This window comes from Arvicola amphibius, chromosome 5 (assembly GCF_903992535.2).
Source record: "Arvicola amphibius chromosome 5, mArvAmp1.2, whole genome shotgun sequence".
NCBI lineage: Eukaryota > Metazoa > Chordata > Mammalia > Rodentia > Cricetidae > Arvicola > Arvicola amphibius.
Window position 1 is genome coordinate 62623058 of NC_052051.1, and position 27556 is coordinate 62650613.

Below are 27556 nucleotides of genomic sequence, written 5' to 3' on the forward strand. Positions count from 1 at the left end.
GCAAGTGCTTATATTCCACCACAACAGAAGTATCTGGGAAACATTTGAAGGATATGGATGATGGCCTTTTAGACAGTGAATATCTGAGTCACTGGCGTAGGGACTGAACGTGAAGGAAACATTAAATGGCATTGTGGTGTCTAGAGACTCAACCTATCCTGGCCCCATTCCTGCCTGCAGGTGATCTTAGATAAGTCATGGCCTCCTCTGAACGTGGGCATCATGGTCTGGTACTATCAGGCTGCAGTGGACTTCCCAAGCACTCTGTGCCTGCAGATTCATCCCAAGTTTTGATGTAGGATTACAACAATTGCTGTCCAGTCTGTAGATCTTAGCAGAGTAGGACTTGGAGGCCTTCTGCATGTGCCATAGACTATTGAGAGGACATTCACCATCTCCTTCCTCTCTATTAGTAATAACTAGGTATACATGTTCTCGTGGGTTGCCATCATCTTATAGGAATGCTGGAAAGGGGGTTGAAGATGCTCTTTAGGTTTGTTTTCTCTAAACCCCACCTAGGGGTAAGGAAAGTGAACATGGTGGTCTGATGCAAATGAACGAATTTCTCTTTTATTAAAGATAGACTTTTTCATAATATCATAATATCACAAGATATTCTGATCATGGTTACCCCTTCCCAAACTCCTCCCAGATACTTCTCACACACACCCACCTAAATCTACCCTTTCTTTCTCACTCTCATTAGAGAACAAAAAATTCACTAAAAAATCAAACATAAAAACCAGGATAGGACAAAATAAAGAGAAAAAAGATACCCCGCTTTAAAAAAATGTACAAGAAGCACGGATGCTGAGACAGACTCACACACACCAAAATTCCATAAAAACACAAGATCAGAAACCATAACATGAATAAGATTTCTTAAATTTGAGGTTTAGGAAGGAAGTGGGAGCTTTACCCAGAGCAGTTCCTGACTGAGTCAGAATCACGTCTCATCAGACGGAAGGGAAGTTTGTGCGTGTCTCATTCACATTCTGTCTTCCTTGCTGTGCCCTTGGACTGAGTCAAACACAGCACATGGGGACAAACCTGTCATGAGAGACTGCTGACTCACCCCACAAATGGATGTTATTTAGGTCTACAAAGCATAAAAATATAAAAAGTGTATTTTGTTTTTAAGAAGAAAAAACTCTGCTGGCACCATGAAAATATGTGGCCATACAAGTACTGTCTGTTTTAGGAGGTGAAGAATATGGGGGTGGGGGGGCATGAACTTAGGGGTCCACCGTGCCTTTTTTGTCAAGAATGCTCATCTCTTCCTCAACTCTCCTCAGGGAATGTTGGCCCTGGTATTGAATTGCATTGATCGCTTAAATATCTACAATAGCGTAGCACACTTTGCAGGGATCGCAAGAGAAGAGAGTGGCACGGCCTGGAAAGAAATTCTAAATCTGCTGTACAAGTTACTAGGTGAGTACGCACGCAGCGCCTCCTCCCGGGAAAGATGCACAAGGCTAAATTATATGGGTTGTTGACATAAAACTTAGAATTCCTTGGAGGCCATTTGTTGAAGATTCTCTTCTAGCCTGGTTAATCATTGTGAGCCAGTAGCTTGTTGTACTTTCCAAACTAGAGCTAGATATAAGTCAGCTGTGGTATCCAAGTATGTAAGCCAAGGTATGTAGGCAGTGTACACAGCAGAAGTGCATGTGAGAGAAGGGGTAAGTGAGAGATTTTTAATTGCCCCTTGGTGTAGGAATGGGGAGGTATCAAAGGGCCAGACAAAGTGAGATGGCCATTCAGGACCTTCTTGGAGTTAAGCCTGTGAATCACTCAACAGCTTTCAAGATCACATCATCATTGTGCCCTTTAACTTACATGACCAACTTTTCCCTCCGTTTCAGCTGCTCTCATCCGTGGAAACAGAAACAACTGTGCTCAGTTCTCCAATAACCTTGATTGGTTAATTAGTAAACTGGACAGACTAGAATCTTCCTCAGGTAAGAATTAAAAACAGCAACAATGAAGTTTAGCTGTGGAAGAATAATTTCCCCCCCTTTTGTAGAAATGAGAACAGAATTGACTCATTTCCATTTGGTGGCCAATAATCCTCAATTCAACAACAAGAAGAAAATAAGCAACTTTCAAATGCTTCCTGACAGGACTATGCCTTTATTTAACAGACTCTAAACTTGGACTTCTTTAATCCTTTCTCTGTGGCCGACCTTTTCATTCTGTGCTTCTGCCTCGACTCCATGGTCCTTGGTACACTCCCATCCAGTGGTGCTGGCCTCCTCCTGCTCCCTTATTCTCTGGGTACTTAGAATGAATTTCCCCTTTGCATGTCAGCTTAGCAGAATTAAAGGATGACCTTAACTTCAGAGTAAATAATCCTCACCCACCTACCCCCAATGGCCTTTTGTATCCCATCTGTGGCCCTTCCTGATGACTCTTGGAGAAGTGAGCACCCTGGTCATCACCGGGAAGTAACCACCCACAAAGCTGAGCAGTTCGCTTCTGAGTTGAGTGCATCCTGTGGGAAGCTGCAATGTTTTGGTGCTTTTCTAGTCTAGAGCTGGCAGGTGTTTGAGGAAACCAGCCAAGGAATGGTCTCCCAAGGACTGCTGTCCTGCTCACGTCATTTTAAGCTTCTCTTCTCTCTGGTGCCTTCTTTTGTTAGTGAAATTATATTTCAGGACATGTTAAGAACACCTTGATTGAATAAAACAAGATTAAGGAATTTTTAAAAATAAAACCAGTAATGCTCTTGGCCAGCTACTTCCCTTGGATTCTCGTCAGGATGTTAACCTTGTATGTGCCATGGTACAGGAATATTTGTTTACCTTAGGGCCTCAAACTGTGCATAGAAACCCCCATCCTCTGTGCCAATGAAGACAGTCTGTTTCTCAAGCTCATAGATCATGTGGGATTCCCCTGTGTATGCTGTGAACATGCTATATTACCATTGGTTAATGAAGAAAGCTGTTTTGGCCAATGGCTTAGCAGAGCAAAGCCATGTGGAAAATCTGAACGGAGATATAGAGAAAAAGTAGGTAGAGTCAAGGAGACACCATGTAACTGCCGAAGGAGACAGATGCCAGATCCTTACCACAACCTCGTGCAAATACTTAGATTAATACAGATGGGTTAATTCAAGATGGAAGAGCTAGCTAGAAATATGCCTGAGTCATTGGCCAAAATAGCTTTATTCATTAACAAATGGTAATAAAACATATTCACAGCATACAGAGGGGAATCCCACATCAAATACTTTATTAGCTACATTAGGACATCAAAAATAACCCCTAATTTCTGTTCTTAGAAAAGCACTTATTCTGAGGATAAAGTCAGAATAGTTCTAAATTGCTTGCATGATCTTTGTAATCCATAGGTAAATTGGGCAACTGCTTATAGATATATGTATGTATATATGTATTTAAATGAAGTATTGTCTGGTTTGATCAGTTTAAGGATCCCACTTTACAACTGCTTTCATGTATTTGACAAAGATCATGTTACTAGGAAAAAGAGGATTAAGTTAGTGTTGAATTAAAATCACCTCTAAGCTACAGGCTATATGGCTTTGGGACCCCTGGAATCTACCGAATATGTCTACATCTTTCTTCTGGCTGGGAAGGTTTAGTAAAGTCAACAAACTGTGGCACTCTAGCCCCTTAGGAAGCTCCTTTTATCTCAGATTTCTAAATTTGGCCAGTTCTGCAGCTTGCTGAATGGCCAAATGATTGTCATGGCGTTCATGCAGGTATCTTGGAGGTCTTGCACTGCATCTTGATTGAAAGCCCAGAAGCCTTAAACCTGATAGCAGAGGGCCACATCAAGTCCATCATCTCCCTCCTGGACAAGCACGGGCGGAATCACAAGGTAGGTATGGAAGGAAGGCACTCCTGGTGGCTGATTTGCCTGCCTTTTCTTTCCCTCACTCTAATTCCATTCTGTGTTGTTGGAAGCGTGATGTGTAGTCTCTTGATGATTTTGACAAAAGCTTTGGGAGACTGGGATTCTGAAAATCTACAGATGCACTCTAAGATAGCCAGCCTCACTGAATCTTAAATGATCTGGGTGTCCCCAGCTTCCTAAGCCCAACTCATCGTCATTAGCTTTTTGAACACACATCTCTCTGTGGGGTCAGTTGAACAAGATTGGCTCTCATTCTAGGATCTGTAAGTTTAGCAGTGCGTGATTTGATTGGACATGTGGGGTATAGCTGAGTTGCCAGGAACTCAACAGGGTGAAGTTTAGTCCCCAGTTCCTGCCTATCATTGTTTTGTGGGAAGGGAACTATATGTTGGGATGTGTTTCAGTCCAAAAAAAGGAGCCCCTGCAGCACTGACTACATGATATGCAATAGCCTGAGGAAGCAGAAAAGCTATGGTCCTTAACATCTGTGAAATTGCTTGGCAAAGAAGAAAACTATGTGGGGTTTGTAATTGCTTTCTTGGATGTGGTAAATCAAAAGCAAGCATGAGGCTTGAGCCTTAGTCCAGCTTCTATGTATTCCAACATGTTCCTCCCTGTCTTCAAAATGTAGTAAAAATTACTGATGAGCGTAGAAGAAATATATGGCTTGGGCCATAATCAAAGACAAAGAAGCCATGAAAAGGAGGTTTGCCCTGGGTTCATTACACTGGGGCCTTACTACATTCCTTGCACATAAGGCACTTCAGAAAACAGACAGCTTCCTTACAACTTTCTGCATCCAAAAAGATTGCCTGGAAGGCATTTGCTGACCACTTGACTATTGTTCTGCCCATTCCACAACTGAGGAAACTGAGGCCTGGGGAACTAAAGGGGTGGGAGGACTGTGCATTTGAGCAAAATCCTGTTTCAAAACAAAGTCTGATCAGGGTGCCCTATGTTTATATTTGACAGGTATTTGTGCCCTGAGTGTCCTAGGCTCAAAGTATCACTCGTGTCTTAGGAGCAGAACAATTTGCTGTGTGTAGGCAAGAGTACTCTTACACTTCACTTTTGCTTAGGAAATGCCAAAGACATCTTCTGTCTGAAGTTCTGTGCTTTCTATACCATTTCAAAGTTTCAGTGAAGACGGTGACACAATGTGGAGAATTCTGGAGGCTCAGGGAACGTAAGCAGCAGGCATCTGTTGATGGTGAACAGTAACAAACACTGTTTCTTTTTATTTCTCCTTGTTTATTTTTTTATTGATTTTATTGAGCTCTACACTTTTCTCTGCTCCCCTTCCTTCCTCTCCCCTCCCCTTCAACCCTCTCCCAAGATCCCCATGCTCCCAGTTTACTCAGGAGATCTTGTCTTTTTTCTACTTCCCATGTAGATTAGATCCATGTATGTCTCTCTTAGAGTCCTCATTGTTGTTCTCATTGTTGTCTAGGTTCTCTGGGATTGTGAATTGTAGGCTGATTTTCTTTGCTTTATGCCTAAAAGCCACTTGTGAGTGAGTACATATTTGTCTTTCTTGGTCTGGGTTATACCACTCAATATGATGTTTTCTAGCTCCATCCATTTGCCTGCAAATTTCAAGATGTCATTATTTTTTTCTGCTGTGTAGAACTCCATTGTATAAATGTATCATCTTTTCCTTTTCCATACTTTGGGCAAGGGGCATTTAGGTTGTTTCTAGGTGACAAATAATGTTGTTGTGAACTTAGTTGAGCACATGTCCTTGTGGTATGATTGAGCTTGTATTCTGCTACATTACTGAAAGTGAGTTGTAGAAGTTCCTTGGTAGAATTTTTGGGATCGCTTAAGTAAACTTGATCTCCTTTTGTTGTCTTATTGCTCTTGCTATAAGAACTATATTGAATAGATATGGAGAGAGTCTTGTTCCTGATTTCAGTGGGGTTGATGTGAGTTTCTCTCCATTTAGTTTGATGTTGACTTTTGGCTTCTGTATATTGCCTTTATTATATTTAGGTATGTTTTTTGTATTCTTGCTCTCTCCAAGACCTTTATCATAAAGGGATGTTGTATTTTGTCGAAGGCTTTTTCAGCATCTGATGAGATAATTATGTGGGTTTTATTTTTCAGTTTGTTTATATGGTGGATTCATTGACAGATTTTCATATGTTGAACCATCCCTACATCTCTGAGATGAAGCCATCTTGATCATGGTGGATGATTTTTCTGATGTGTTCATGAATCGATTTACCAGTATTTTATTGAGTATTTTTGCATCAATGTTCATGAGTGAGATTGGTCTGTAACTCTTTCTTAGTAATGTCTTTATGTGGTTTGGATATCAGGGTAATTGTAGTTTCATAAAAAGTGTTTGGCAATGTTCCTTCTATTTCTATTGTGTGGAACAATTTGAGGAATATTGGTATTAGTTCTTTGAAAATCTTGTAGAATTCTGAGCTGAAACCATCTGGTCCTGGGCTTTTTTTGGTTGGGAGTTTTTTGATGACTGTGTATTTCTTTAGCAGATATAGGTCTGTTTAATTTGCTTATCTGATTTTGATTTAATTTTGGTAAGTGATATTTATCCAAAAAGTTGTCCATTTCTTCTAAGTTTTCCAATTTTGTGGAGTTTTCAAAATATGACCTGATGATTCTCTTGATTTCCTCTGTGTCTGTTGCTATGTCCCCCTTTTCATTTCTAATTTTGTTAATTTGTATATTTTCTTTCTGCCTTTTGGTTAGTTTGGATAAAGTTTGTCTATTTTGTTGATTTTCTTGAAGAACCAACTCTTTTTCTCATTGATTCGTTGTTTCTATTTTGTTGATTTCAGTTCTCAATTTGATTATTTCCTGCCATCTAGTTCTCTTGAGTTTGCTTCTTTTTGTTCTAGAGTTTTCAAATGTCCTGTTAATTCACTAGTGTGGGATTTTCCAGCTTCTTTATATAGACATTTAGTGCTATATACTTTCTTCTTAACACTGCTTTCATTGTGTCCCATAAATTTGGGTATATTGTCTGGTCATTTTCATTAAATTTTAAGAAGTCTTTAATTTCTTCCTTTATTTCTTCCTTGACCAATTGATGCTTTTGGAGAGCATTGTTTACTTTCCATGTGTTTGCGGGCTTTCTGGAATTAGTGTTGCTGTTGAATCTAGTTTTAAGCCATGGTAATCCAATAAGATACATAGGGTTATTCCAATTTTTTATATCTGTTGATGTTTGTTTTATTACCTAGTATATGGACAATTTTTGAGAAAGTTCCATGAGGTGCTGAGAAGGTATATTCTTCTAATGTTTGGATGGAATGTTCTATAGATGTCTGTTAATTCCATTTTGGTCATAATATCTGTTAGTTCCCTTATTTCTCTTTTAATTTTCTGTCTGGCAAACCTGTCCAGTAGTGAGAGTGAAGTGTTGAAGTCTCCCACTATTAGTGTGTGGGGTTTAATGTGTGATTTAAGCTTCAGAAGTGTTTCTTTTACATATGAGTGTGTGTACGATAGGTTGGTACGATAAATAACCAGGCCAATTCAAGAGTAACAATTATACTTTAATGGTTATGAGGGGAAACTCATGCCACAAGAATGGGAGGTCCAACTTCCTATCCGTCCGGGATAATCCATGCAGAGAGAGCGCGCACCTGGATTCTCCCAGTATTTCTATCTGGGCCCCAGGTAGCCACACCCTAATTAGATGTGATTGGTTGATAGAGTTTCCCCATCAAGTGTGTTCTTGTATTTGGGGATTTGGGGCATAAATGTTGAGTATTGAGATTTCCTCTTAATGGATTTTTCCTGTGACTAATATGAAATGTCCTTCTTTGTCGCTTTTGATTGATTTTAGTTTGAAGTCTATTTTGTTAGATATTAGGATAGCTACACCAGCTTGCTTCTTAGGTCCATTTGATTGGAAAATGTTTTCCCAACCCTTACTCTGAGGCGATGTTTATCTTTGAGGTTGAGGTATGTTTCTTGTATGCAAACTGTTAGCCTGTGTCTTTTTATAGGTGAGTTGAGTCAATTTATATTAAGGGATATTAATGATCAGTAATTGCTATCTCCTGCTATTTTAGTTTCCGTTGCTGGTGATGTTATTTTTTGTGTTTTTCCCTTTTGGGGGATTTGCTGTTGTGAGATCATCTATTGCTTGTGTTTTTGTTGATGTAGCCATCCCTTGGATTGGCGTTTTCCTTCTAGTACTTTGTGTAGGGCTGGGATTGTGGCTAGGTATTGGTTAAATCTGGTTCTGTCATGGAATATCTTGTTTTGTCCTTCTGTGGTGATTGAATAGTAGTCTGGACTGGCATCTGTGGTCTCTTAATGTCTGCATAATGCTTGAGCAGAACCATTTGGCTTTCATTGGCTCCAATGAGAAGTCAGGTGTAATTCTGATAGGTCTGCCTTTAGATGTTACTTGGCTTTTTTCCTTTCCAGCTCTTAATATTATTTATTTATGTTTAGTATTTTGATTATTATGTGGCGAGAGGATTTTTTTAAAGATTTATTTATTTATTATGTATACAACATTTCTTCCCTGTATGCTTGCATGCCAGAAGAGGGCACCAGATCTCATTATAGATGGTTGTGAGCCACCATGTGGTTGCTGGGAATTGAACTCAGGTCCTCTGGAAGAGCAGTCAGTGCTCTTAACCTCTGAGCCATCTTTCCAGCCCACAAGAGGACTTTTTTTTTTATTAATCTAGTCTATTTGGTGTTCTGTAAGCTTCTTGTATCTTAAGTATATCTTCTTTTTAGGTTGGGAAAGTTTTCTTCTATGATTTTGTTAAATATATTTTCTGTGCTTTTGAGTTGAACAACTTCTCCTTTTTCTATACCTATTCTCAGGTTTGGTCTTTTCATGGTGTCCAATGTTTCCTGAATACTTTTTGTTAAGATTCTGTTAGATCTAATGTTTCTTTGACTGATGAGTCTATTTCCTCCATTGTATCTTCAGCACTTAAGAGTCTCTCTTCCATCTCTTGTATTCTGCTGTTTATGCTTGAATTTGTGGTTCATGATCATTTTCTCATAATTTCCATTTCTATAATTGCCTCGGCTCATGTTTTCTTTTTTGTTTCTGTTTCAGTTTTCAAGTCTTGAATAGTTTCTTTCATATTGTGATTGCTTTTTCTTGGTTTTCTTCAAAGGATTTATTGATTTCTTCCAATTTTTTGTTTGTCTTTTCTTCCATTTCCTTGGAATTTTGTTTCCTCTTCAAGGACCTCAAACATTCTCTTAAAGTTATTTTTCTTCTGTTTCATCTATATTTGGTTGTTCAAGTCTTGCTGTTGTAGGACCACTAGTTTTTATTGGTGTCGTGTTGCTCTTTGTGGTGCTGTGTGTGTCCTTACCTGTCTACCCATCCTTACCTCTGGTTGGCATAGTTGAGGCTACTACCCAGTGTTTCTGGTGATCAATCTTCCAGGTGTCAGTGGATTCAAGGCTCAGATGGTTGCTCCTGTGGTGCAGTCAGGACCACAGTTCCAGTCACCCCATTGGTCACTCCATGTTCCTGTATGTCGCTCATTACTCCAAACACCGTTTCTTTTGCAGTCGTGGAATGCCAAGTACCACTTTCTGTGTTCACAGGCATCCCCTTACTCTTCACCATGCCCCCCCGAAGTGGTTATTATTATTATTATTATTTCCACTTGGCAGAGGCAGAAAGTTCAGAGCACGGACCCTTGCTAGTAACCAATTTTCCAGGAACTTCTCATCTAATTGATGTCGTGATAGAAGCAAACATTTACCGTTCTTACCAGTATCTCAAGCTAAAGGTGATGAATATTGTCCTTATGGCTCAAATATCATGAGAGTATATTAATTTTATTTTTAGAATTATGTAAATAAAAAACTCTTCAATGTGGAACCTCTTCAATTAAAGGCCATTATATACTAACACTGAACCTTGTGTGCTCCCATTGTCTGTGAAAGTGGCCCTTATAGAGTTTGTGTACATAGTGAGGTTGAGAATCCATTCTTATCCCGTAGCAGCTCCCAACATTTGCTTAGAATCAAGACTGTTTATAAGTGCAGCCACTTCCTCTCTATCCTATTTAAGTGGTTAGCTTGTTCACTATATAAAAAACATTGCTTCTCATCTGAAGCTTTACTTCATTTGCTATCACAAGTTATAGGAAAGAACGTAATCTTTACCAAAAGGAGAGAAGTGGTTTGTGGGATCAGCTCCATTCTGTTTTCTAACCCACTCTCTCCTTTGACCTCCCAGTGACTTGATTCTTTTTTTTTTTTTTTTTTTGGTTTTTCGAGGCAGGATTTCCCTGTAGTTTCTAGAGCCTGTCCTGGAACTAGCTCTTGTAGACCAGGCTGGCCTCGAACTCAGAGGTCCACCTGCCTCTGCCTCCCGGGTGCTGGGATTAAAGGCGTGCGCCACCACCGCCCGGCCAGTGACTTGATTCTTGTGGGTTGATCCATGGCTTCTCCCTTTCAGCTTCTCCAGGACCTATCTACATTCTTCCCTTGTCAATTAAAAAGCAACACTGAAACTTTTGTTTACTCTTCAAACTTAAATTCTATTCCTCTCATAAAACTTCAAAATCCCAGTTGTAATTGATCTCCTCACCTCCACTCTTAGACAATGTTTTTGTGTTATAACAACTGTTCTAATTTGCATTTCACTGTGGTTATTTTCACAGAATATTTCTCTTACCCGTAATAAGTTACCTCATGATCGAGACTGTCGTTGTGGTTAGTAGAGGGTCAAGCTCGTGTACTTAATGATGCAGGCATCCATACCTGCTTGTCAAACATTGAATAAACAACAATAGTGAGTGAATAGGACCCATGTCTCCTCCTGTCTCACCTTGATGGAAGACTAGACATGTGAACATGACTTGTCTTACAGAAAGAACAACAGGATAATCAGTGCAAAGAAACATTGTCACTAGCACTAATTTGCTTGGCAAAAAGAAAAAATGATTTAAAAAAAAGATATAGCACTTGTCCAATAGAGTTGGCTTTCCCACAGCGTTGGCTTTTATTAATAAAATAATAATTAATAATTTTTAATAATAATTAATAATGATAATGTGCTCATCTGTTTGCTTCCCTGACTTGCCACAAATCTACTCAAACTGGTCACAGATAAATATTTTTATAATCGTTTTTGTTTCACAATAATTTTGAGTCACTTGTGAGAAAACTATATGGTAAAATAGTAATCTAATTGGTCTGTGGAGAGAATGAATCAGCATCAAAAGTTTAGCCTGAGTTGGTGGAGGACAGACTGTAAACAAACAAATCATTAACTCCCACATCATTGTTCCAGAGCTCCTAAAATCAACTGTTTCATGGTAGCCATAGCAGCAATGATTGTCTGCCAGCCACTCAGTTCTCAGCCACAGGGAGAACAAGTCTGAGCCCAGGGGCCTGGAAACACCCCTTTTTAAAAATGTACAACTTGATGTTAAGATCACAACTTAGGTATATTTTACATTTTAAAATAAGTCTGCTTTTATACACAAAGACTAATGACAATAAAACATCCAAATAATGTTTTTGTTCATATCCAATAGGGATTTCTTTCCTTTAAAGTAGGATCCCCATATAAATGTATGTTTCCCATATAGACTGAAGGAGACAAAGAACAAATGCCCGCTGGAAGACATGTGGTATCCGTGATAAAAATCATTGTAGTCCAGTGTGGGCCATTGATCACGGAAGCCTAACTCCTAAAACAAGGCTGCGTTCAGCCACTTAGCATACAGGGCTTTTGCTCTCATCATTGTCCAGACCCCTTCAGGTGCAGAGCTCCCATCTGTGTTTGTTCAGAGACACATGCTCTCTCAGGGCATCTCTAGCTGCTATGGGCTCACACATCTAGACATCGCTGGAACGTATTATAACGTGAAGGCTTTGATTTAGAATGGGTGGAAGGCACTGTGGTTTGGTGGAACAATCCATGCACCTCTGTCTCTAGCAAGCTCCCTGACCTCTTAGAGCTGCCAGCCTGAGAATGGAGTCCCTGGCGCTATAAACCCTGCACTGGATCTCTATGCAATAGGAAAGAATAGAGAACACTTAAGAGAGTTGGGGAGATGTCGTCACCTCCACCCAATTGCTCTTGAGCAGAACTCAGTTACCTGATCCCACACACCTGCAAGGTAGACCTCCTGTTGACTCAGGAAGAGAAGGATGCAGAGTTTGGGGAGCACTCGGCAGAACCTGCTTCCGCAGGCGAGCGTCCCAGGGGCTGCAGAGAAATTAGCAAGCACAGATGCTCTAGGCAGGATTCTGTGAACTCTTGTGGTGCAGTCCGTCTACACCTGCTTCTCATCGAAGAGAGTCCCGTTAAATACTTTCAGAAGGAAGTGTGTCCCTATTCCCCCATTATACATGAAGAAATGTCATCTTTATAGTGTCAGCTGTTTATAGGTGAGCATTGCTCTATTGGGCTGTATGCGTCTTGTCTTTATTTCCTTTGCTCTGGCTATTATATATGAATTAAGCTCAGCTTTGGCTCTGGCTGTGACAGCAAGATTCCCGCCGCCATCCCTCCAAAGCAAAACAGATGAAAGTGTATGATAGGCCAGATGGAAAGTATTTAATTTTCCGGCCATTCATGGCTCTTTTCTTCGAATGAGAAATCACTCTCTGGATTTCGAGTTTCCACAGCCGATATCTGTCATGGAGCGGTAATGGCAAGAGTGCCCTGTAAAGCTGCCTCGGGGCTTCTTTTTCCGTTTGTCCCATAAATGTGTTCTGTATTTGTCTGGAACGAAGTTGATGTTCAGGGAGTCAGGTGGAAAATTGGTTTGTGAGAATTATGGACACAAATGCCATCAACAACCTTAAGGTATCCAACCTCACCAAGTGCTGAGTCTTCAGTGACCACTTTAAATGACTGAAGTGTGTTTGCCCACCTCCCTGTCAGTGTGGCTGCTACTTATTGACTGCTATTGGCCATCCTCCCTATGCAGGAGAGAGGAATAGTGCTTGCCCCAGCACTGTTTGCTCAGTTGTGGCACAAACACAAAATCTGAATACAAGGGGACCGGGCACAATGAGATAGAGAAAATGAGATGAGAGCCCAGAGGAGGAGCAGAGGCAGAGGACCATTTCCATTTACCAGGCCACTGGAAACAGCCACCGTGGCTTGGCGACAAGTCTCTCAGATTTATGAATCACCTAGGTTCTTGCAGATTTGCTGTCCTTCCAGGTGGGAGGAAGAGAGTTGGTGAACACTCTGAACACTGGCTTTTAGGAATTTATGAGCATCTTAAAGCACACTGATGATACCACAGCAAGATACCCGAGAACTGGAGTCTGCACTGCTGCCTGAGGGTTGCAAGCAGGCTGCATTCCAGATCCTAAACAAATGGGCTCTAAATGTCTGTCATTCCCAGCTGTCTGAGCACCTCACTAATCCTCCATGTATGTGGGCTGGGTGAGAGGGTGAGGCCGGGCTGCGAGGCTTGTGGACAGCATTTGGTTTAACGACTGGGCAAATGAGTAGTGACTGGATTTGGTGCCTTGAGAATCTCACCACATCCTAGTCCTGACCCTGGCTGGACAGCTTGTCTCCTTAGTTTCGGTTCTCACCGTAATAGAATTTGACCACAGGTGGGATGCACAGTCTGGAGAGCTGGAGCGTGAGACTAAGGCCATGGGTCTGGAAGGATGCCAGACCTCATTTTCCCAGCAGCAGCTGTCTCTGGAGCGTCAGTCACGCCTGCTGAGTGAGACTCTCAGAGATCTAGGCTAGTTCTCCATAGACCCTTTGCTCGCCCCTACCCTACAGGCCCCCTGCTACTTTTGTGTGTGATGGCGGTTGAGTTCTTAATGTACCCCTCCTCTTGGAGCTGAGGTGTAGGGTGGGTGTGTTGTGTTGTGGAATATTATTTTATTTTAAGGCGTGTTTACTTTTGTTTGCGCTGAGTTGGTTTTTTAACTCTGTGAAGCTGTAATTCTTTACCGGTCTAAAATACCTGATGGTCTAATAAAACCAAACAACTAGTAGCAAGGCAGGAGAAAGGATAGGCAGGGCTGGCAGGCAGAGCATAAATAGAAGGAGAAATCTGGAAGAGGAGGAGGAATAAGGTAGAACAAGGGGAGAAGGGAATCAGTGCCAGCCACCCAGCTACACAGCAAGCCATGGAGTAAGAAATAATGAAAGGTATACAGAACTAGAGAAAGGTAAAAGCCCAGAGGCAAAAGGTAGAGGGGATAATTTAAAGTTAAGAAAAGCTGGCAAAAAAAAAAAAAAAAAAAAAAACAAGCCAAGCTAAGACCAGTGCTTATAAGTAGGAATAAGTCTCCGTGTGTGATTTATTTGGGAGCTAGATGGCGGGCCCCCCAAAAGAGAAAAACAACCAACAGCAGTGTCCTCTGGCAGGTTCTTGATGTCCTGTGTTCCCTCTGTCTCTGCAATGGGGTCGCAGTAAGAGCCAACCAGAATCTGATCTGTGACAACCTACTACCCCGGAGGAACCTGCTCCTGCAGACACGGCTAATTAATGATGTCACCAGGTAGGGTCACTATTGTCATTCCAGATGCCAAGTGTGTCTCTAGGTAGGAAACAGGACGTTGTGGCATCTCAAGCAAGTATGATCAGACCATGCAGAGGTACACTTGGTATGACTAGGACCTTGTCTTCCAGCTCCTTTAATGGAGTTTTATAAAATGACCCTTAAAGTATCTGAGAATGGAAGGTAAGTACATTCTAATGATTGAGGTTTTACTTTAAAAAAATGAATGAGCCTTTATTATTCCTTTATGACACATTCATGTTCTTATATACTATTTTTCTAAAACATTTTAGTATAATATATGTCCCACCTTATTACTATACTTATTTACATTCAAAGGACACGTGAGCATTTATTTACCTGACTGATGTCTGTGAGGGTCAAGAAAGACCCAGCCAAACCTCCAACCCACCTGGTTTCTACATGTGGCCACATGCAACTCATGTGAGCTCACTGAACCAAGCTTTATGTTCCTCTTCCATTTTCTACTAGGTCCATATCCTGACCCTCAGTAGTGAGGGAAAAACTTCCTTCCAAAGTACAAAACAACACAGAGACCTGGCCACCACTCAGATCTTCCTTCTCACTAGGCATCTTTAAGCAGCCCGGGTTACATGTGCTGTCTTGAGCATACCCAAGTCCAGGAAGAGTGTCTCTTCAAGTGTAATCCACCATTGGGAAGGCTGAGTTGTCTGTCCCATACTCTTAAGTTGTCTGATTCACACTTTTTTCCACCTCAACGAGGTTAGCTAATAGTGACTCCTTACTGCTTTTACGTCTTAATTATGCTTAGGGAATAAAAACCGTTGGTTTGAAATTGATTGTACTTAAAAAGCAAGATGGAAGTCTCCTTCTTATAGACAGACGCAAAGGGTGGTGCTCACACAACCCTTACAACATTTACAGCACTGTTGCCCATGGTTGCCATTCCACACATGTGTTGCCTTGAACTGAATATTTTAAAAGCCACGTTTATATCTTATAAGAAGTTACTGTTGTCCCCATCGTGCCTGCTTGGCCAGTTGCTAAGGGCTGTACAATAACAAAAATAAAATGATTAAAATGCTCTGGCCCAACTTTAATTGGGCCAGTGCCTCCTCTTGCGTCTGGTTCAATTTGTCCTTGTAGTTGTTTGCTCTCTGCAGAAGCAGTCTGCCCCATGTCTCATTTCAGCATCCGGCCAAACATCTTCCTGGGAGTGGCTGAAGGCTCACCACAGTACAAGAAGTGGTACTTTGAGTTGATTATCGACCAGGTGGACCCTTTCCTAACCGCAGAGCCCACGCATCTGCGAGTGGGCTGGGCCTCCTCCTCCGGCTATGCCCCATACCCTGGAGGTGGAGAAGGATGGGGAGGCAATGGTGTCGGTGATGACCTGTACTCCTATGGCTTTGACGGACTTCATCTTTGGTCCGGTAAGTACCTTGTGAAGGCTTCCACCCTCTGTTCTACTGCTGCAAATAGTTGAGGCTCACAGTGTTCACAGTGAGTTGCAATGATAGAAATGCTTAAATCCCATGAGATTGTTTGGTAGGAAGAGCAACAGGTTTAAATAAGCTTCATTTATAGCTTTACTCTGAGAGTTTCTCACCCAATACAGACCACTTAAGCTCACTGTTACAATTTAAATGTAAATTGCTCCTCACAGGTTCATGTGTTTGAAAACCTGATCACCAGCTACTGACACTTTTTTGAAAAATTGTGATACTGTGAGGAGGTGGCACCTCGCTGGAGGAAGTAGGTCATTGGGGTCATGCTTTGAGGTTTATAGTCTGTAGAAGGAATGGCGGGCTGTGTCCCGCCACCCAGCGAGCTTTACCCAAAATAATTACACGGAAACTGTATTCTTTTAAATACTGCCTGGCCCATTAATTTCAGCCTCTTACTCACATCTTGATTAACCCATATTTAGTAATCCGTGTAGCACCACGAGGTGCTCACTTACCAGGAGAAATCTTAACCTGCATCCATCTCGGAGAGGAGAGGCATGGCTACTGCATATAGCGACTGCCTGAAGTGTCTCCCCACTGCCTGCTACCCAGCATTCTGTTTACTCCGCCTACCTAATTTTCTGTTCTCTTAAAGGGCCAAGGCAGTTTTTTTAATTAATAAAAGTAACACATAGACACTCCTCCATCATTTCCCCTTTTTCTGTTTAAACAAAAAAGCAAGGCTTTAACTTTAACATAGTAAAATTACATGTAACAAAACAGTTATCAAGCAAGAATTACAGTTACAATATTTAAATCTATTTTATCTTTTATCATAACTAAGGAAAACTATAACTATTGAACCATTCAACTCCATCAAAGACTCCAGAAGGATATAATACTACCTAAGTAAACAAGTCATATGCAACTTTCAAACTCTAGAAATGACAGAGACAACTCACTGCCTGGACAGTCACCCAAAATTCCTCTGTACCGTTGGGGCATCCATCTTCGGCCTTCAGGCCCATAGTGTCCAGCAGACATTTCCATGAAGCAGGAAATTCCAAAGACACTTCAGTCACTTTCTGCTGTGTCCTGCAGAACGTCTCACAGACTCTTTCACGAATCAGGAACCCCGAAAGACCATCTCACCTTTAGGCCAGAAGCACTTTTGTTTTGTGCTTTTAAATCGCTATGCACTTAAGAATCTAAGCTGTGACATGCCTAGGTCAAAAACAGGTACTGCGGGCTTGCCACGCCCAGTCCAACATGGCGGAGCCGCTTGTGACTCTGAATTGGTTGCAGCTCTGAGCTGCAGAGCTGCGGGCTGCTCTGGATGTTGGCTCCACCTCTCTCCAATTTCAAAATGGAGGACGTACCATTTTCTGCTAGCTCTGGGGCTGCCAGGTAGGAGCTGTACTCAGCACTTTAACTCTGAGACTGAGCATGCAGCACAGAAACTTATTCATACAAGTTACAATAAAATCTGACTCGCAGAGCACTGCACAGTCTGAAAACATCTCTCTGTATGGTGGCAGGAATCCGCCATGCTCTTCTGCCTGCCTAAGCCTGATTCTCCCATCTGCCCAGGTGCAGATGGGGGGCTCTGAGCCATTGGCCGAGTCTCAGCGCACTCTCCTTCGGATCCCAAGCAGGAACACAAATATCCAGTCCCATAAAAGCCATTGAAATGCTTTAAAGCCAGAGTTCGCGCTGGCGGCACAGCGCAGGAAGCTGTGTTTTTAAAACCACACAGGTTTTTTCCTGTTACAGTGGCTGAGTCAGGGAAATTTCTCTGTGGCACACCAGCAAACAGCAAAAAGCTGTGTTAAAGTCTGTCTCTCCTTTATTTTAAGCCCTCTCAGGTTTTTTTTTTTTTTTCGAGACAAGGTTTCTCTGCAGCTTTAGAGCCTGTCCTGGAGCTAGCTCTTGTAGACCAGGCTGGTCTCGAACTCACAGAGATCCGCCTGCCTCTGCCTCCCGAGTGCTGGGATTAAAGGCATGCGCCACCACCGCCCGGCCCTCTCAGGTTTTAAGTGGATTTAGTCCATCACGTTGGGCGTCAATCTGTAGAAAAGAGCGGCAGGGCTGCATCTGGCCACCCGGCCACAGGCTAGCTTTACACCCGAAATAATTACACGGAAACTGTATTCATTTAAATACTGCCTGGCCCCTGGCCCGTTATCTGTAGCTTCTTATTGGTTGATTCTCATATCTTGCTTTAACCCATATTTAGTAATTTATATAGCACCATGAGGGGTGGCTTACCAGGAGAGGTCTTAACCTGCGTCCATCTCAGAGAGAAGAAGCCTGGCTACTCACTATGGCGACTGCCTGAAGTGTCTCCCCAACTCTGCTTCCTTTTTCCCACAATTCTGTTCTGTCTACTCCGCCTACCTAATTTTCTGTCTCTTAAAGGGCCAAGGCAGTATCTTTATTAATAATGAAAGTAACACATAGATACTCCTCCATCAATAGTCAAGCCCAACTTCCTGTCCTCTCTCCAGTTTCTGGTCCACTAATGTATTAACAAGTACCTGTCATTCATTCCTATTTGCGCTGATCCTCCCACCATCATTTCTCCCCTGCTAAGATGGCTATGAACAAACATAAGTCCATCATCCTTCCTTCCTTGTAGCTATTTGATCACAGCACTAAGAAAGGTATCTAATACACTTAGTGTCCATATCTGTCCGTCTTTATTGCAAATAGGGTTGTTTGGGTTTTATGAATAGCCCCATAGGCAATACTCAGCTTTATTTACTGGGCAGTGAGCTACATGCTTTAATGTCAGAATGGCCTTTAAGGTGGGAAATACTGAACTCACGTTCCAGATACAGAGAATGATGCACTAAGGCACCCCGGGAAGCCTCTTGATCTGATTGTGTCATCAAGGCCATGATGTCAACACTGCTTATTCCATGTTAAGACTGTTAATAGCTGTAGGTCAAATCTCAAAAAGGAATTCAAGACTTTTTTTAAAGAGATAAATACTGATGATTTTCCCATATCTACACATGGCTCATAGTATGAAGGATGGATTTGTTTCTGCCTGGGTGAAAAAATCTAAGGTTTTCACCTTAAACAAGTATCACACCTCTCCTGCTTGTTGTCCAAATCGTGCATTGTGTATATTTCCTTAAGAACCTGCAGTTGGTGATAGTGTGTGCCTGATAAAAATGCCTCACAGAAGCACAGTGAGCATGCTTCTCATAGAGGAGCCATGATGCAGTCTTCCCTAATTTCAGCATGAAAGACACGTTTCTCTACAAGATGAAACTATGTATTGAAGTTGTAACTGGGAACTTCACACCCAGCACCTTCTCCTCCTTCCCCTAAACCAGTGGTTCTCAGCCTTCCTACTGCTGCGACCCTTTAAGACAGTTCCTCATGTTGTGTGACCCCCAACCATAAAATTATTTTCATTGCTACTTCATAACTGTAATTTTGCTACTCTTATGAATCGTAAGAATCTGTGTTTTCCGTGGTCTGAGACAATCACTGTGAAAGAATCTTTGACCCCTCCCCAAAGGGGTCACGACCCACAGGTTGAGAACTACCATCTTAGACAATACCATAACTGCTTGATATCAATAATCACTGTCACCTGAGACTCTGATGTCATGTTTCTTGAAGTAATTATTTTTTTAATTTGTTAAGATGAAATTTCTCATTATTTTCTGCTGTTTTGCATGTAGTTGAAGAGTTTTAGGGCTGTTGTCCATGTACTCATATGCACATTTTATGTATCCTGGACCATTGAGAGGGATGGGGAGAATACAAAAGTCTACTCGGGTTCTATGCGCTCCAAGCGACAACGTGTAACTGGCAAACATGATGAAAAACATCAGGAGGGAGAACTAAGCAGAAGGAAATTTCTTTCCCTCGTTCCCCACAGAAGATGTTTCTTCCCTTCCTCATTCTCCACGATCCGCTGTGGGATCACTGAGTCTGAGGGTGCACAGTAGGAGGCTTTAGCTTGGGTTGTGTCCACATAGTACACACTATTTCTGGGAAGTGAAGAATGACTGTGAGTAGGAACGGAAGGATGCTCGCACATATCAGCAACTCCTGGGATGGCAGGATGAAGTCTCGGAGTGACAGAAAGAGGGGCATTTGGGAGCCATTTCCACACTGACCACTAAATGGCCACCATCTTATCCCCCCCCCCAAGTCTTCGTGCTCAAAGGAAACCAGACCTTACATACCTGCCGAGAACTCTGCATAGAGACTGCGAGAACATGAATCACAGAGTGGATGAAGCATATCGGACTCTGGTTTCAAAGGCAGATGAGTCATTCTCAAAGGAAAAGCTTTACTTCATCTTTTTTCATGCTGCAGCAGTACGCTTAGGCACTTAGGAAACTCTTGTAGCTATTTGTAGACACTTGGGAACGAAAACGTCAGTGGATCTAGAGGCAAAGAAACTAACCACTGTATATCAAAAAGAGCCCCACTTTTGTGCATTTCAGGACCTGATCATAACTGCATTATTCCATAGCTGTTCCTGTTCAGCTCTTCATTGATCCTATTCTATGTCCTATGCGGGCAAGCAAGCTAAGTGATCCAGGCCACACTAATCATCTCTAGCAGGGGCTCTGTTTTGTTGGAGAAGTGAGAACAACTCAGCTTTGCAAAGGCTTATTGTAAGTTTGAGCATTACACACACTTCATGATATAATACTACAGAGGTGTATTCAAGGGTCTAAGTTACAGAGTTGTGTCCAACGGTCTCAATCCCTTAGTCTCTACCATCAGGTGAAATTTAGAGAAGACAGTGTCCGTGACATTTATACTTTTCCCTCTCCCTCCCTGAAACCCAACGCTTCCTTAAGTCCAGGCTGTATCCTGACTGCTCTAGCTCCACACAGGACACATCTATCTTGTAAGAGGCATTCCAGGTAAATATATCACCTTGTGCTTCAGCTGAAGAAATAAGGAATCTGTTAATGACTCCCACCAGGACTACAGGGAATTTGGGGCAGCTGAGGAAAGGGGATTATCTGACGAATAAATGGCATGGAAATAACACTCAGCTTATAGGGAAAGATGGAAGATGATTAGGGGGAGATACTGGAAACTAGTCATGACAAATTTTCTTCTTTTTCTCAAGATTTAAATTTCCAGGTTGATTAACTTTATCTGTGTGCATAAATTAAGCCACTGACTGGAACTGATCTGTAACATGTTTATTAAGGAAAAATCGATGTAGCAGCTGGAAAGAATTGCAATGCTAACATTTTATCAGTGAAAAAGGTCAAGGGAAGAATAATTGCCATGCACACAATCGTGGATTAAGAGAGGGGCACTTGCCAGATTGCTTACTTTGTAGAGACTGTTTCTTTAATTGGAATAAGACGTAAAAGTTGGACTTCGTGGCACATGCCTGTCAACTCAGTTATCAAGAAGGTGGAAGGAGAAGACCCCCTTAAATCCAGGAAAAAAAAAACATAGCTGGACTATATTTTGAAATTGATAGTTGCTAGGGAAGGGAGTTTTCTTCAGCAGAGTGACACCGGGTTTATCAACCACTAAGAGGCGTGGTTCCTTATCTCTCCGTGCCACACAGAACTCACAGAGGACTTGAAGGAAAGGGGGAAAGTAGACAGTAGAATCACAGCTCAACACTGCATGTTTCACTGTGGTTTATACAAGGTTTAGGAAGGTGATGATTCCTGTGAACTTCATGTTGATCTATCAATGTTCTAAGTGCCTTTAAAGTTACTGTCTAAAGTCACATTTCATTGTTTGCTAGTTCCCAAGTAACAGATGTGTTGGGAATTGTTTATCAAGGATATTTTTTCTGGATGCTAAATAATGTAAAAGGAAACATTTTATTGGTAACACCCATTTTAATGGAAAATCAGAAAGCAAGAGTGAGACAAACAGAGCAGGTTTTTCTGAGTTTCTTTCATATTTTTTTAAATTTATTTTTCATATACCAATTCCAGTTTCTCTCCCTCCTCTCCTCCAGCTCTCCCCTTCCCTTCACCCAACCTCCATCTACTCCTCAGAGGGCAGACTTTCCCTGGGAAGTCAACTAATCCTGTCTCATCACCTTGTTGAGGCAGGACCAAGCCCCCCACCATGCCTAGTCTGAGCAAGGTTATCTCTCCATAGAGAATGGCCTCCACAAAGTCAGGTCATGCATTTTTGTAAATGAAAGTTTCTGTCCCACCCAGTCCTGCAGCCATTCAGTCCCAAAGAAACATACAGAGGCTTATATTAATTATAAACTGTTTGGCCTATTAGCTCAGGCTTATTATTACTAGCTCTTACAACTTAAATTAACCCATAATTCTTGTTTGTGTTTAGCCATGTGACTTAATATATTTTCTCAGTGAGACATTCTTATTTTGCTTCTTTCGTGTCTGGATAGTGACTGCATCTCTGCCTTTCCTCTTCTCAGAGGTTGTCCCACTTATACTTCCTGCCTGGCTACTGGCCAAGCAGTGTTTTATTAAACCAATACGAGTGACAAATCTTTAGTATATAAAAACATAATTTCACAGCAATGCATTAGAGTTATATCCAGTGACCCTATATACTACCAAAGCCACACCATTGTCACCTATACTCAGGGGACCTAGTTCAGTCCCATGCAGGTTTCCCAGTTGTCAGTCTGGAGTTAGTGATCTTCCTCTAGTTTGGGTCAGCTGATTCTGTGGGTTTCTACATCGTGGTCTTGACCCCTTTGTTCATAGTATCACTTCTTCATCTCTTCACCTGGAGCTTGGCCCACTGGTTGGTTGTGAAACTCTGCATCTGCTTCCATCTGTTTCTGAAAGGGGGTTCTAGCTTCTCTGGGGTTGTGGACTTAGGCTGGTTATCCTTTGCTTTATACCTGGTATCCACTTAAGAATGAGGACATACTATATTTGTCTTCCTGGATCTAGGTTACCTCACTCATAATAATTTTTCTAATTCTGTCCATTCACCTGCAAATTTAAAGATGTCATTTTTTAACCACTGAGTAGTACTCCATTGTGTAAACGTTCCACAATTTTTTATCCATTATTTGGTTGATGGGTATATAGATTGTTTCCAGGTTCTGACTACTACAAGTAATGCTGCTATGAAGGTAGTTGGAGCAAAATGTTCTTGTGGTGTGATTGTGCCTCTTTGAGTATATGCCAAAAAGTGGTATTGCAGTGTATTGAGATAGATTGATTCTGAACTTTCTGAGAAATCACCATACTGATTTCCACAACAGCTGTACAAGTCTACACTCCCACCAACAATGGAGCAGTGTTTCCCTTACTTCATATCGTCTCCAATGTAAGCTGTGATTAATATTTTTGATCTTAGCCACTCTGATCTTTTTAAGATGGTATCTCAGAGTTGCTTTGATTTTGCATTTCTCTGATGAGTAAGGATGTTGAGCATCTCCTTAAGCACCTTTCAGCCATTTGAGATTCTTTTGTTGAGAATTTTCTGTTTATATTTGTTCCCTATTTTTAAATTGGATTATTTCATAGTTTGATGTGTAGTTTCTTGAGTTCTTTGTATATTTTGGAGATTGACCCTCTGTCAGATTTGGGGTTGGTAAAGATCTTTTCCCATTCTATAGGGAGCTGTTTTTCCTTGTTAACCATGTCCTTTGCTTTATAGAAGCTTAACTGTAGGAGGTCTCATTTGTTAATTGTTGCTCTCAGTGTCTGTGCTGCTGGTGTTATATTTAGAAAATGATCTCCTGTGTCAGTGTGCTTGAGAGTACTTCCCACTTACTTTTCTATGAGGATCAGTATGGATGGATTTATATTGACATCTTTGATCAGTTGAACTTGAGTTTTGTGCATGGCAATAGATATGGATCTATTTGCAGTCTTCTATATGTCGATATCCAGTTATACCAATGCCATTTGTTGAAAATGCTTTCTTTTTCCATTTTATATATTAGCTTCTTTGTCAAAAATCAGATGTTTATAGATGTGTGGGTTAAAATCAGGATCATCAATTCTGTTCCATTGGTCCACCTGTCTTTTTTATGCCAATAGTAAGTAACTGCTTTCATTACTGACGCTCTAAAATAGAGCTTGGAGTCAGGGATGGTGATGCCTCCAGATGTTCCTGTATTGTACAGGGTTGTTTTGGCTAACCTGGGCATTTTGTTTCTCCATATGAAATTTAGTATTGTTCTTTCGAAGTCTGTGAAAAGTTGTGCTGGGATTTTGATGGATATTGCATTGAAACTGTACATTGCTTTTGATAATATTGCCATTTTACTATTTTTTAATCCTACCTATCCAAGAATATGGGAGGTCTTTCCATTTTTCTGATATCTTCTGCATTTTCATTCTCCAAAGACTTAAAGGTCTTATTGTATAGGTCTTTTGCTTGTTTGTTTAGAGTCCCAAGCTATTTTTTGTTGCTTGTGGCTATTGTGAAGGGTGATGTTTCTCTGATTTCTTTCTCAGTCCATTTATCATCTGTACATATGAGGGATACTGATTTTTTTTAGTTACTCTTGTATCCTGCCACCTTATTGAAAGTATCAACTGTAGGAGTTCCCTGGTAGAATTTCTGTGGTCACTTATGTATACTATCATATCTTCAGCAAATAGTAAAAGAAGAAGTTTGACTTCTTCCTTTCTAATTTGTATCCTCCTTGATCTCCTTTTGTTGTCTTATTACCCTAGCTAGGACTATATTTAATAGATATGGAGAGAGTAGGTATCTTTGTCTTGTTCCTGATTTTAGTAAAATCACTTTAGTTTCTCTCCATTTAATTTGATGTTGGCTATTGGTTTGCTATATATTGCCTTTATTATGTTTAGATGTGTTCCTAGTATCCCTGATCTCTCCAAGACCTTTATCATGAAGTTGTGGTGGATTTTGTCAAAGGCTTTTTCAGCATCTAATGAGATAAATGTGTTTTTTTCTTTGAGTTTCTTTATATGGTGAATTACACTGATTATTTTTCATATGTTGAACCATCTGTACATCTCAGGGATGATGCCTACTTGATCATGGTGGATGATGTTTCTGATGTATTCTTGGATTTGGTTTGCCAATATTTTATTGAATATTTTTGCATCACTGTCCATGAGGGAGATTGGTCTGTAATTCTCTTTCTTAGTTACATTTTTGTGTGGTTTGGGTATCAGGGTAACTGCAGCCTTGTAAAAAGAGTTTGGCAGTATTCCTTCTGCTTCTATTGTGTGGAACAGTTTGAGTAGTATTGGTAACTTTGAAATTCTCATATAATTCTGCACTGAAACCATCTGGTCCTGGACTATTTTGGTTGAGAGGTTTATTTTTGGTACTGTTTCTATTTCCTTGTGGGTGATAGATCTATTTAATTTGTTTATCTAGTCTTGATTTAATTTTGGTATTTGGTACTTATCCAAAAAATTGTCCATATCCTTTAAACTTTTCAATTTTTCAGAGTACAGATTTTTGAAGTATAACCTGATTCTCTGGATTTCTTTAGCATCTTTTGTTATGTCCCCCTTTTTATTTCTGATTTTGCTATTTTGAATATTTTCTCTCTCTGAATTTTGATTAGTTTGGACAAAGGTGTGTCAATCTTTTTGATTTTTCTGGAAGAACCAACTCTTTGTCTCATTGATTCTTTGTATTGTTTTCTTTGCTTCTACTTTATTGGCTTTGGCCCTCAATTTGATTATTTCCCACTGTTTACTCCTTCGGGTGAGTTTACTTATTTTTATTCTAGATCTTTCAGGTGTTCTGCTAATTCACTAGTGTAGGATTTTCCAGCTTCTTTATGGAGACGTTTAGTGTTATAAGCTTTCCAATTAGCTACCATTGTGTCCCATAAGATTGGGTATGGTGTGCAGAATTCTTATTGAATTTTAGGAAGTCTATAATTTCTTTCTTTATTTCCTCCTTCACCCAGTGGTGAGTTAGTTGAGCATTGTTCAATTTCCATGTATTCATGGACTTTCTGAAATTAGTGTTGCAGTTGAATTCTATCTTTAAGCCATGGTGATCCAATAAGATAATGGGGTTATCACAATTGTTTTATATCTGTTGAGGCTTGTTTGTTACCTGTTATGTGGTCAATTTTTTAGACAGTTCCATGAGGTCCTGAGAAGGTATATTGTTTTGTGTTTGTGTGGACTGTCTATAGGTGTCTGTTAAGTGCATTTGAGTAATAACATCTGTTAGTTCCCTTATTTATCTGTTAATTTTCCAACTGGCAGATGTCCAGTGGTAAGAGTGGGGTGTTGAAGTCTCCCACTATTGTTGTGTATGGCTTAATATGTGATTTAAGCTTTAGTAGTATTTCTTTTACAAATGTGGGTTCCCTTGTATTTGGGGCATAGATATTCAGAATTGAGAATTTTTTGATGAATTTTTCCTGTGATGAACGTGAAATGTTCTCTTTTTTGTCTCTTTTGATTGATTTTAGTTTGAGATCTGTTTTGTTTGATATTAGGATAGCTAGCTACACCAGCTTGTTTCTTAGGTACATTTGATTGAAAAAAAATTTTCCCAAACCCTTTCCTCTGAGGTGATATCTCTCTTTGAAGTGGAGGTGTGTTTCTTGTATGCAGCTGAAAGATGGAGTCTATTTCTTTTCCAATCAATTTACCCATGTCTTTTTACAGGTGAATTAAGTCCGCTTATATTAAGGGATATTAATGACCAATAATTGCTAGCTCCTGTTATTTTTGTTGGTGGTGGCATTGTGTGTGTTTCCCATCTTTGGGATTTGCTGCTCTGAGATCATCTATTGTCTGTGCTTTTGTGGATGTAGCTGACTTCTTAGATTGGAGTTTTTCTTCTAGTACTTTGTGTAGGGCTGGATTTGTGAATAGGTATTGTTTAAATCTAGTTTTCTCATGGAATATATTGTTTTCTCCATCTATGATAATTGAAAGTTTTTCTGGTTATAGTAGTCTGGGTTGGCATCCGTGGTCTCATAGTGTCTGCATAACACTTGACCAGGATCTTCTGGCTTTCATTGTTTCCATTGAGAAGTCAGGAGTAATTGTGATAGGTCTGTCTTTATATGTTACTTGGTCTTTTTCCTTTGCAGCCCTTAATAGTCTTTCTTTATTCTGGATGTTTAATGTTAAAATTTTTGTGGTGAGGAAACTTTTTTTTGATCCAGTCTATTTGGTTTTCTGTAAGCTTCTTGTATTTTCATAGGCATGTCCTTCTTTAGGTTGGGAGAGTTTTCTTCTATGATTTTGTTGAATATTTTCTGTGCCTTTGGGTTGAATTCTTCACCTTTTCCTATCCTGATTATTATTAGGTTTGGTCTTTTCATGATGTCCCATACCTCCTGTTAATATTTTCTGTTAAGCTTTCTTGGATTTAATATTTTCTTAGCTGATGAATTTATTTCCTGTATCATATCTTCAGTGTCTGAGATTCTCTCTTCCATCTCTTATGTTCTGTTGTTTATGCTTGTATTTGTGATTCCTGATTGTTTGCCCAATTTTCCATTTCCAGAATTCCCTCAGTTTGTGTTTTCTTTATTGCCTCTATTTCAATTTTCAAGTATTGAATTGTTTTCTTCACCTGCTTGATTACTTTTTCTTTGTTTTCTTTAAGGGATTTGTTGATTTCTTCCATTTTTTTGTTCTTTTTTTTCCACTTCTTTAAGAGAACTTTTCATTTCCTCTTGAAGGGTTTCAATCATCTTCATAAAGGTCATTTTCTTCTGCTTCATCTGTGTTGGAATGTTCAGGTGTTACTGTTGTAGAACCACTAGTTTCTGGTAGTGCCATATTGCTCTTCATGTTGCTGGATGTATTCTTGCACTGCTGCCTACCCATCATCTTTTCCTCCAATTGGTACAGGTGGAGCCT

General features: G+C 40.5%; 1 protein-coding gene across 1 annotated transcript in view; it reads left to right on the plus strand.

Moving 5' to 3' along the window:
* Ryr3 (ryanodine receptor 3) overlaps positions 1-27556 on the plus strand; it is a 429760-nt gene that overhangs the window by 159440 nt on the left and 242764 nt on the right. Inside the window, exons 18-22 of the mRNA XM_038331390.2 lie at positions 1296-1431; positions 1866-1961; positions 3725-3843; positions 14210-14343; positions 15517-15758. Of these exons, the coding sequence (XP_038187318.2) occupies positions 1296-1431; positions 1866-1961; positions 3725-3843; positions 14210-14343; positions 15517-15758 (727 nt within the window). The remainder of the gene's footprint in view (positions 1-1295; positions 1432-1865; positions 1962-3724; positions 3844-14209; positions 14344-15516; positions 15759-27556) is intronic.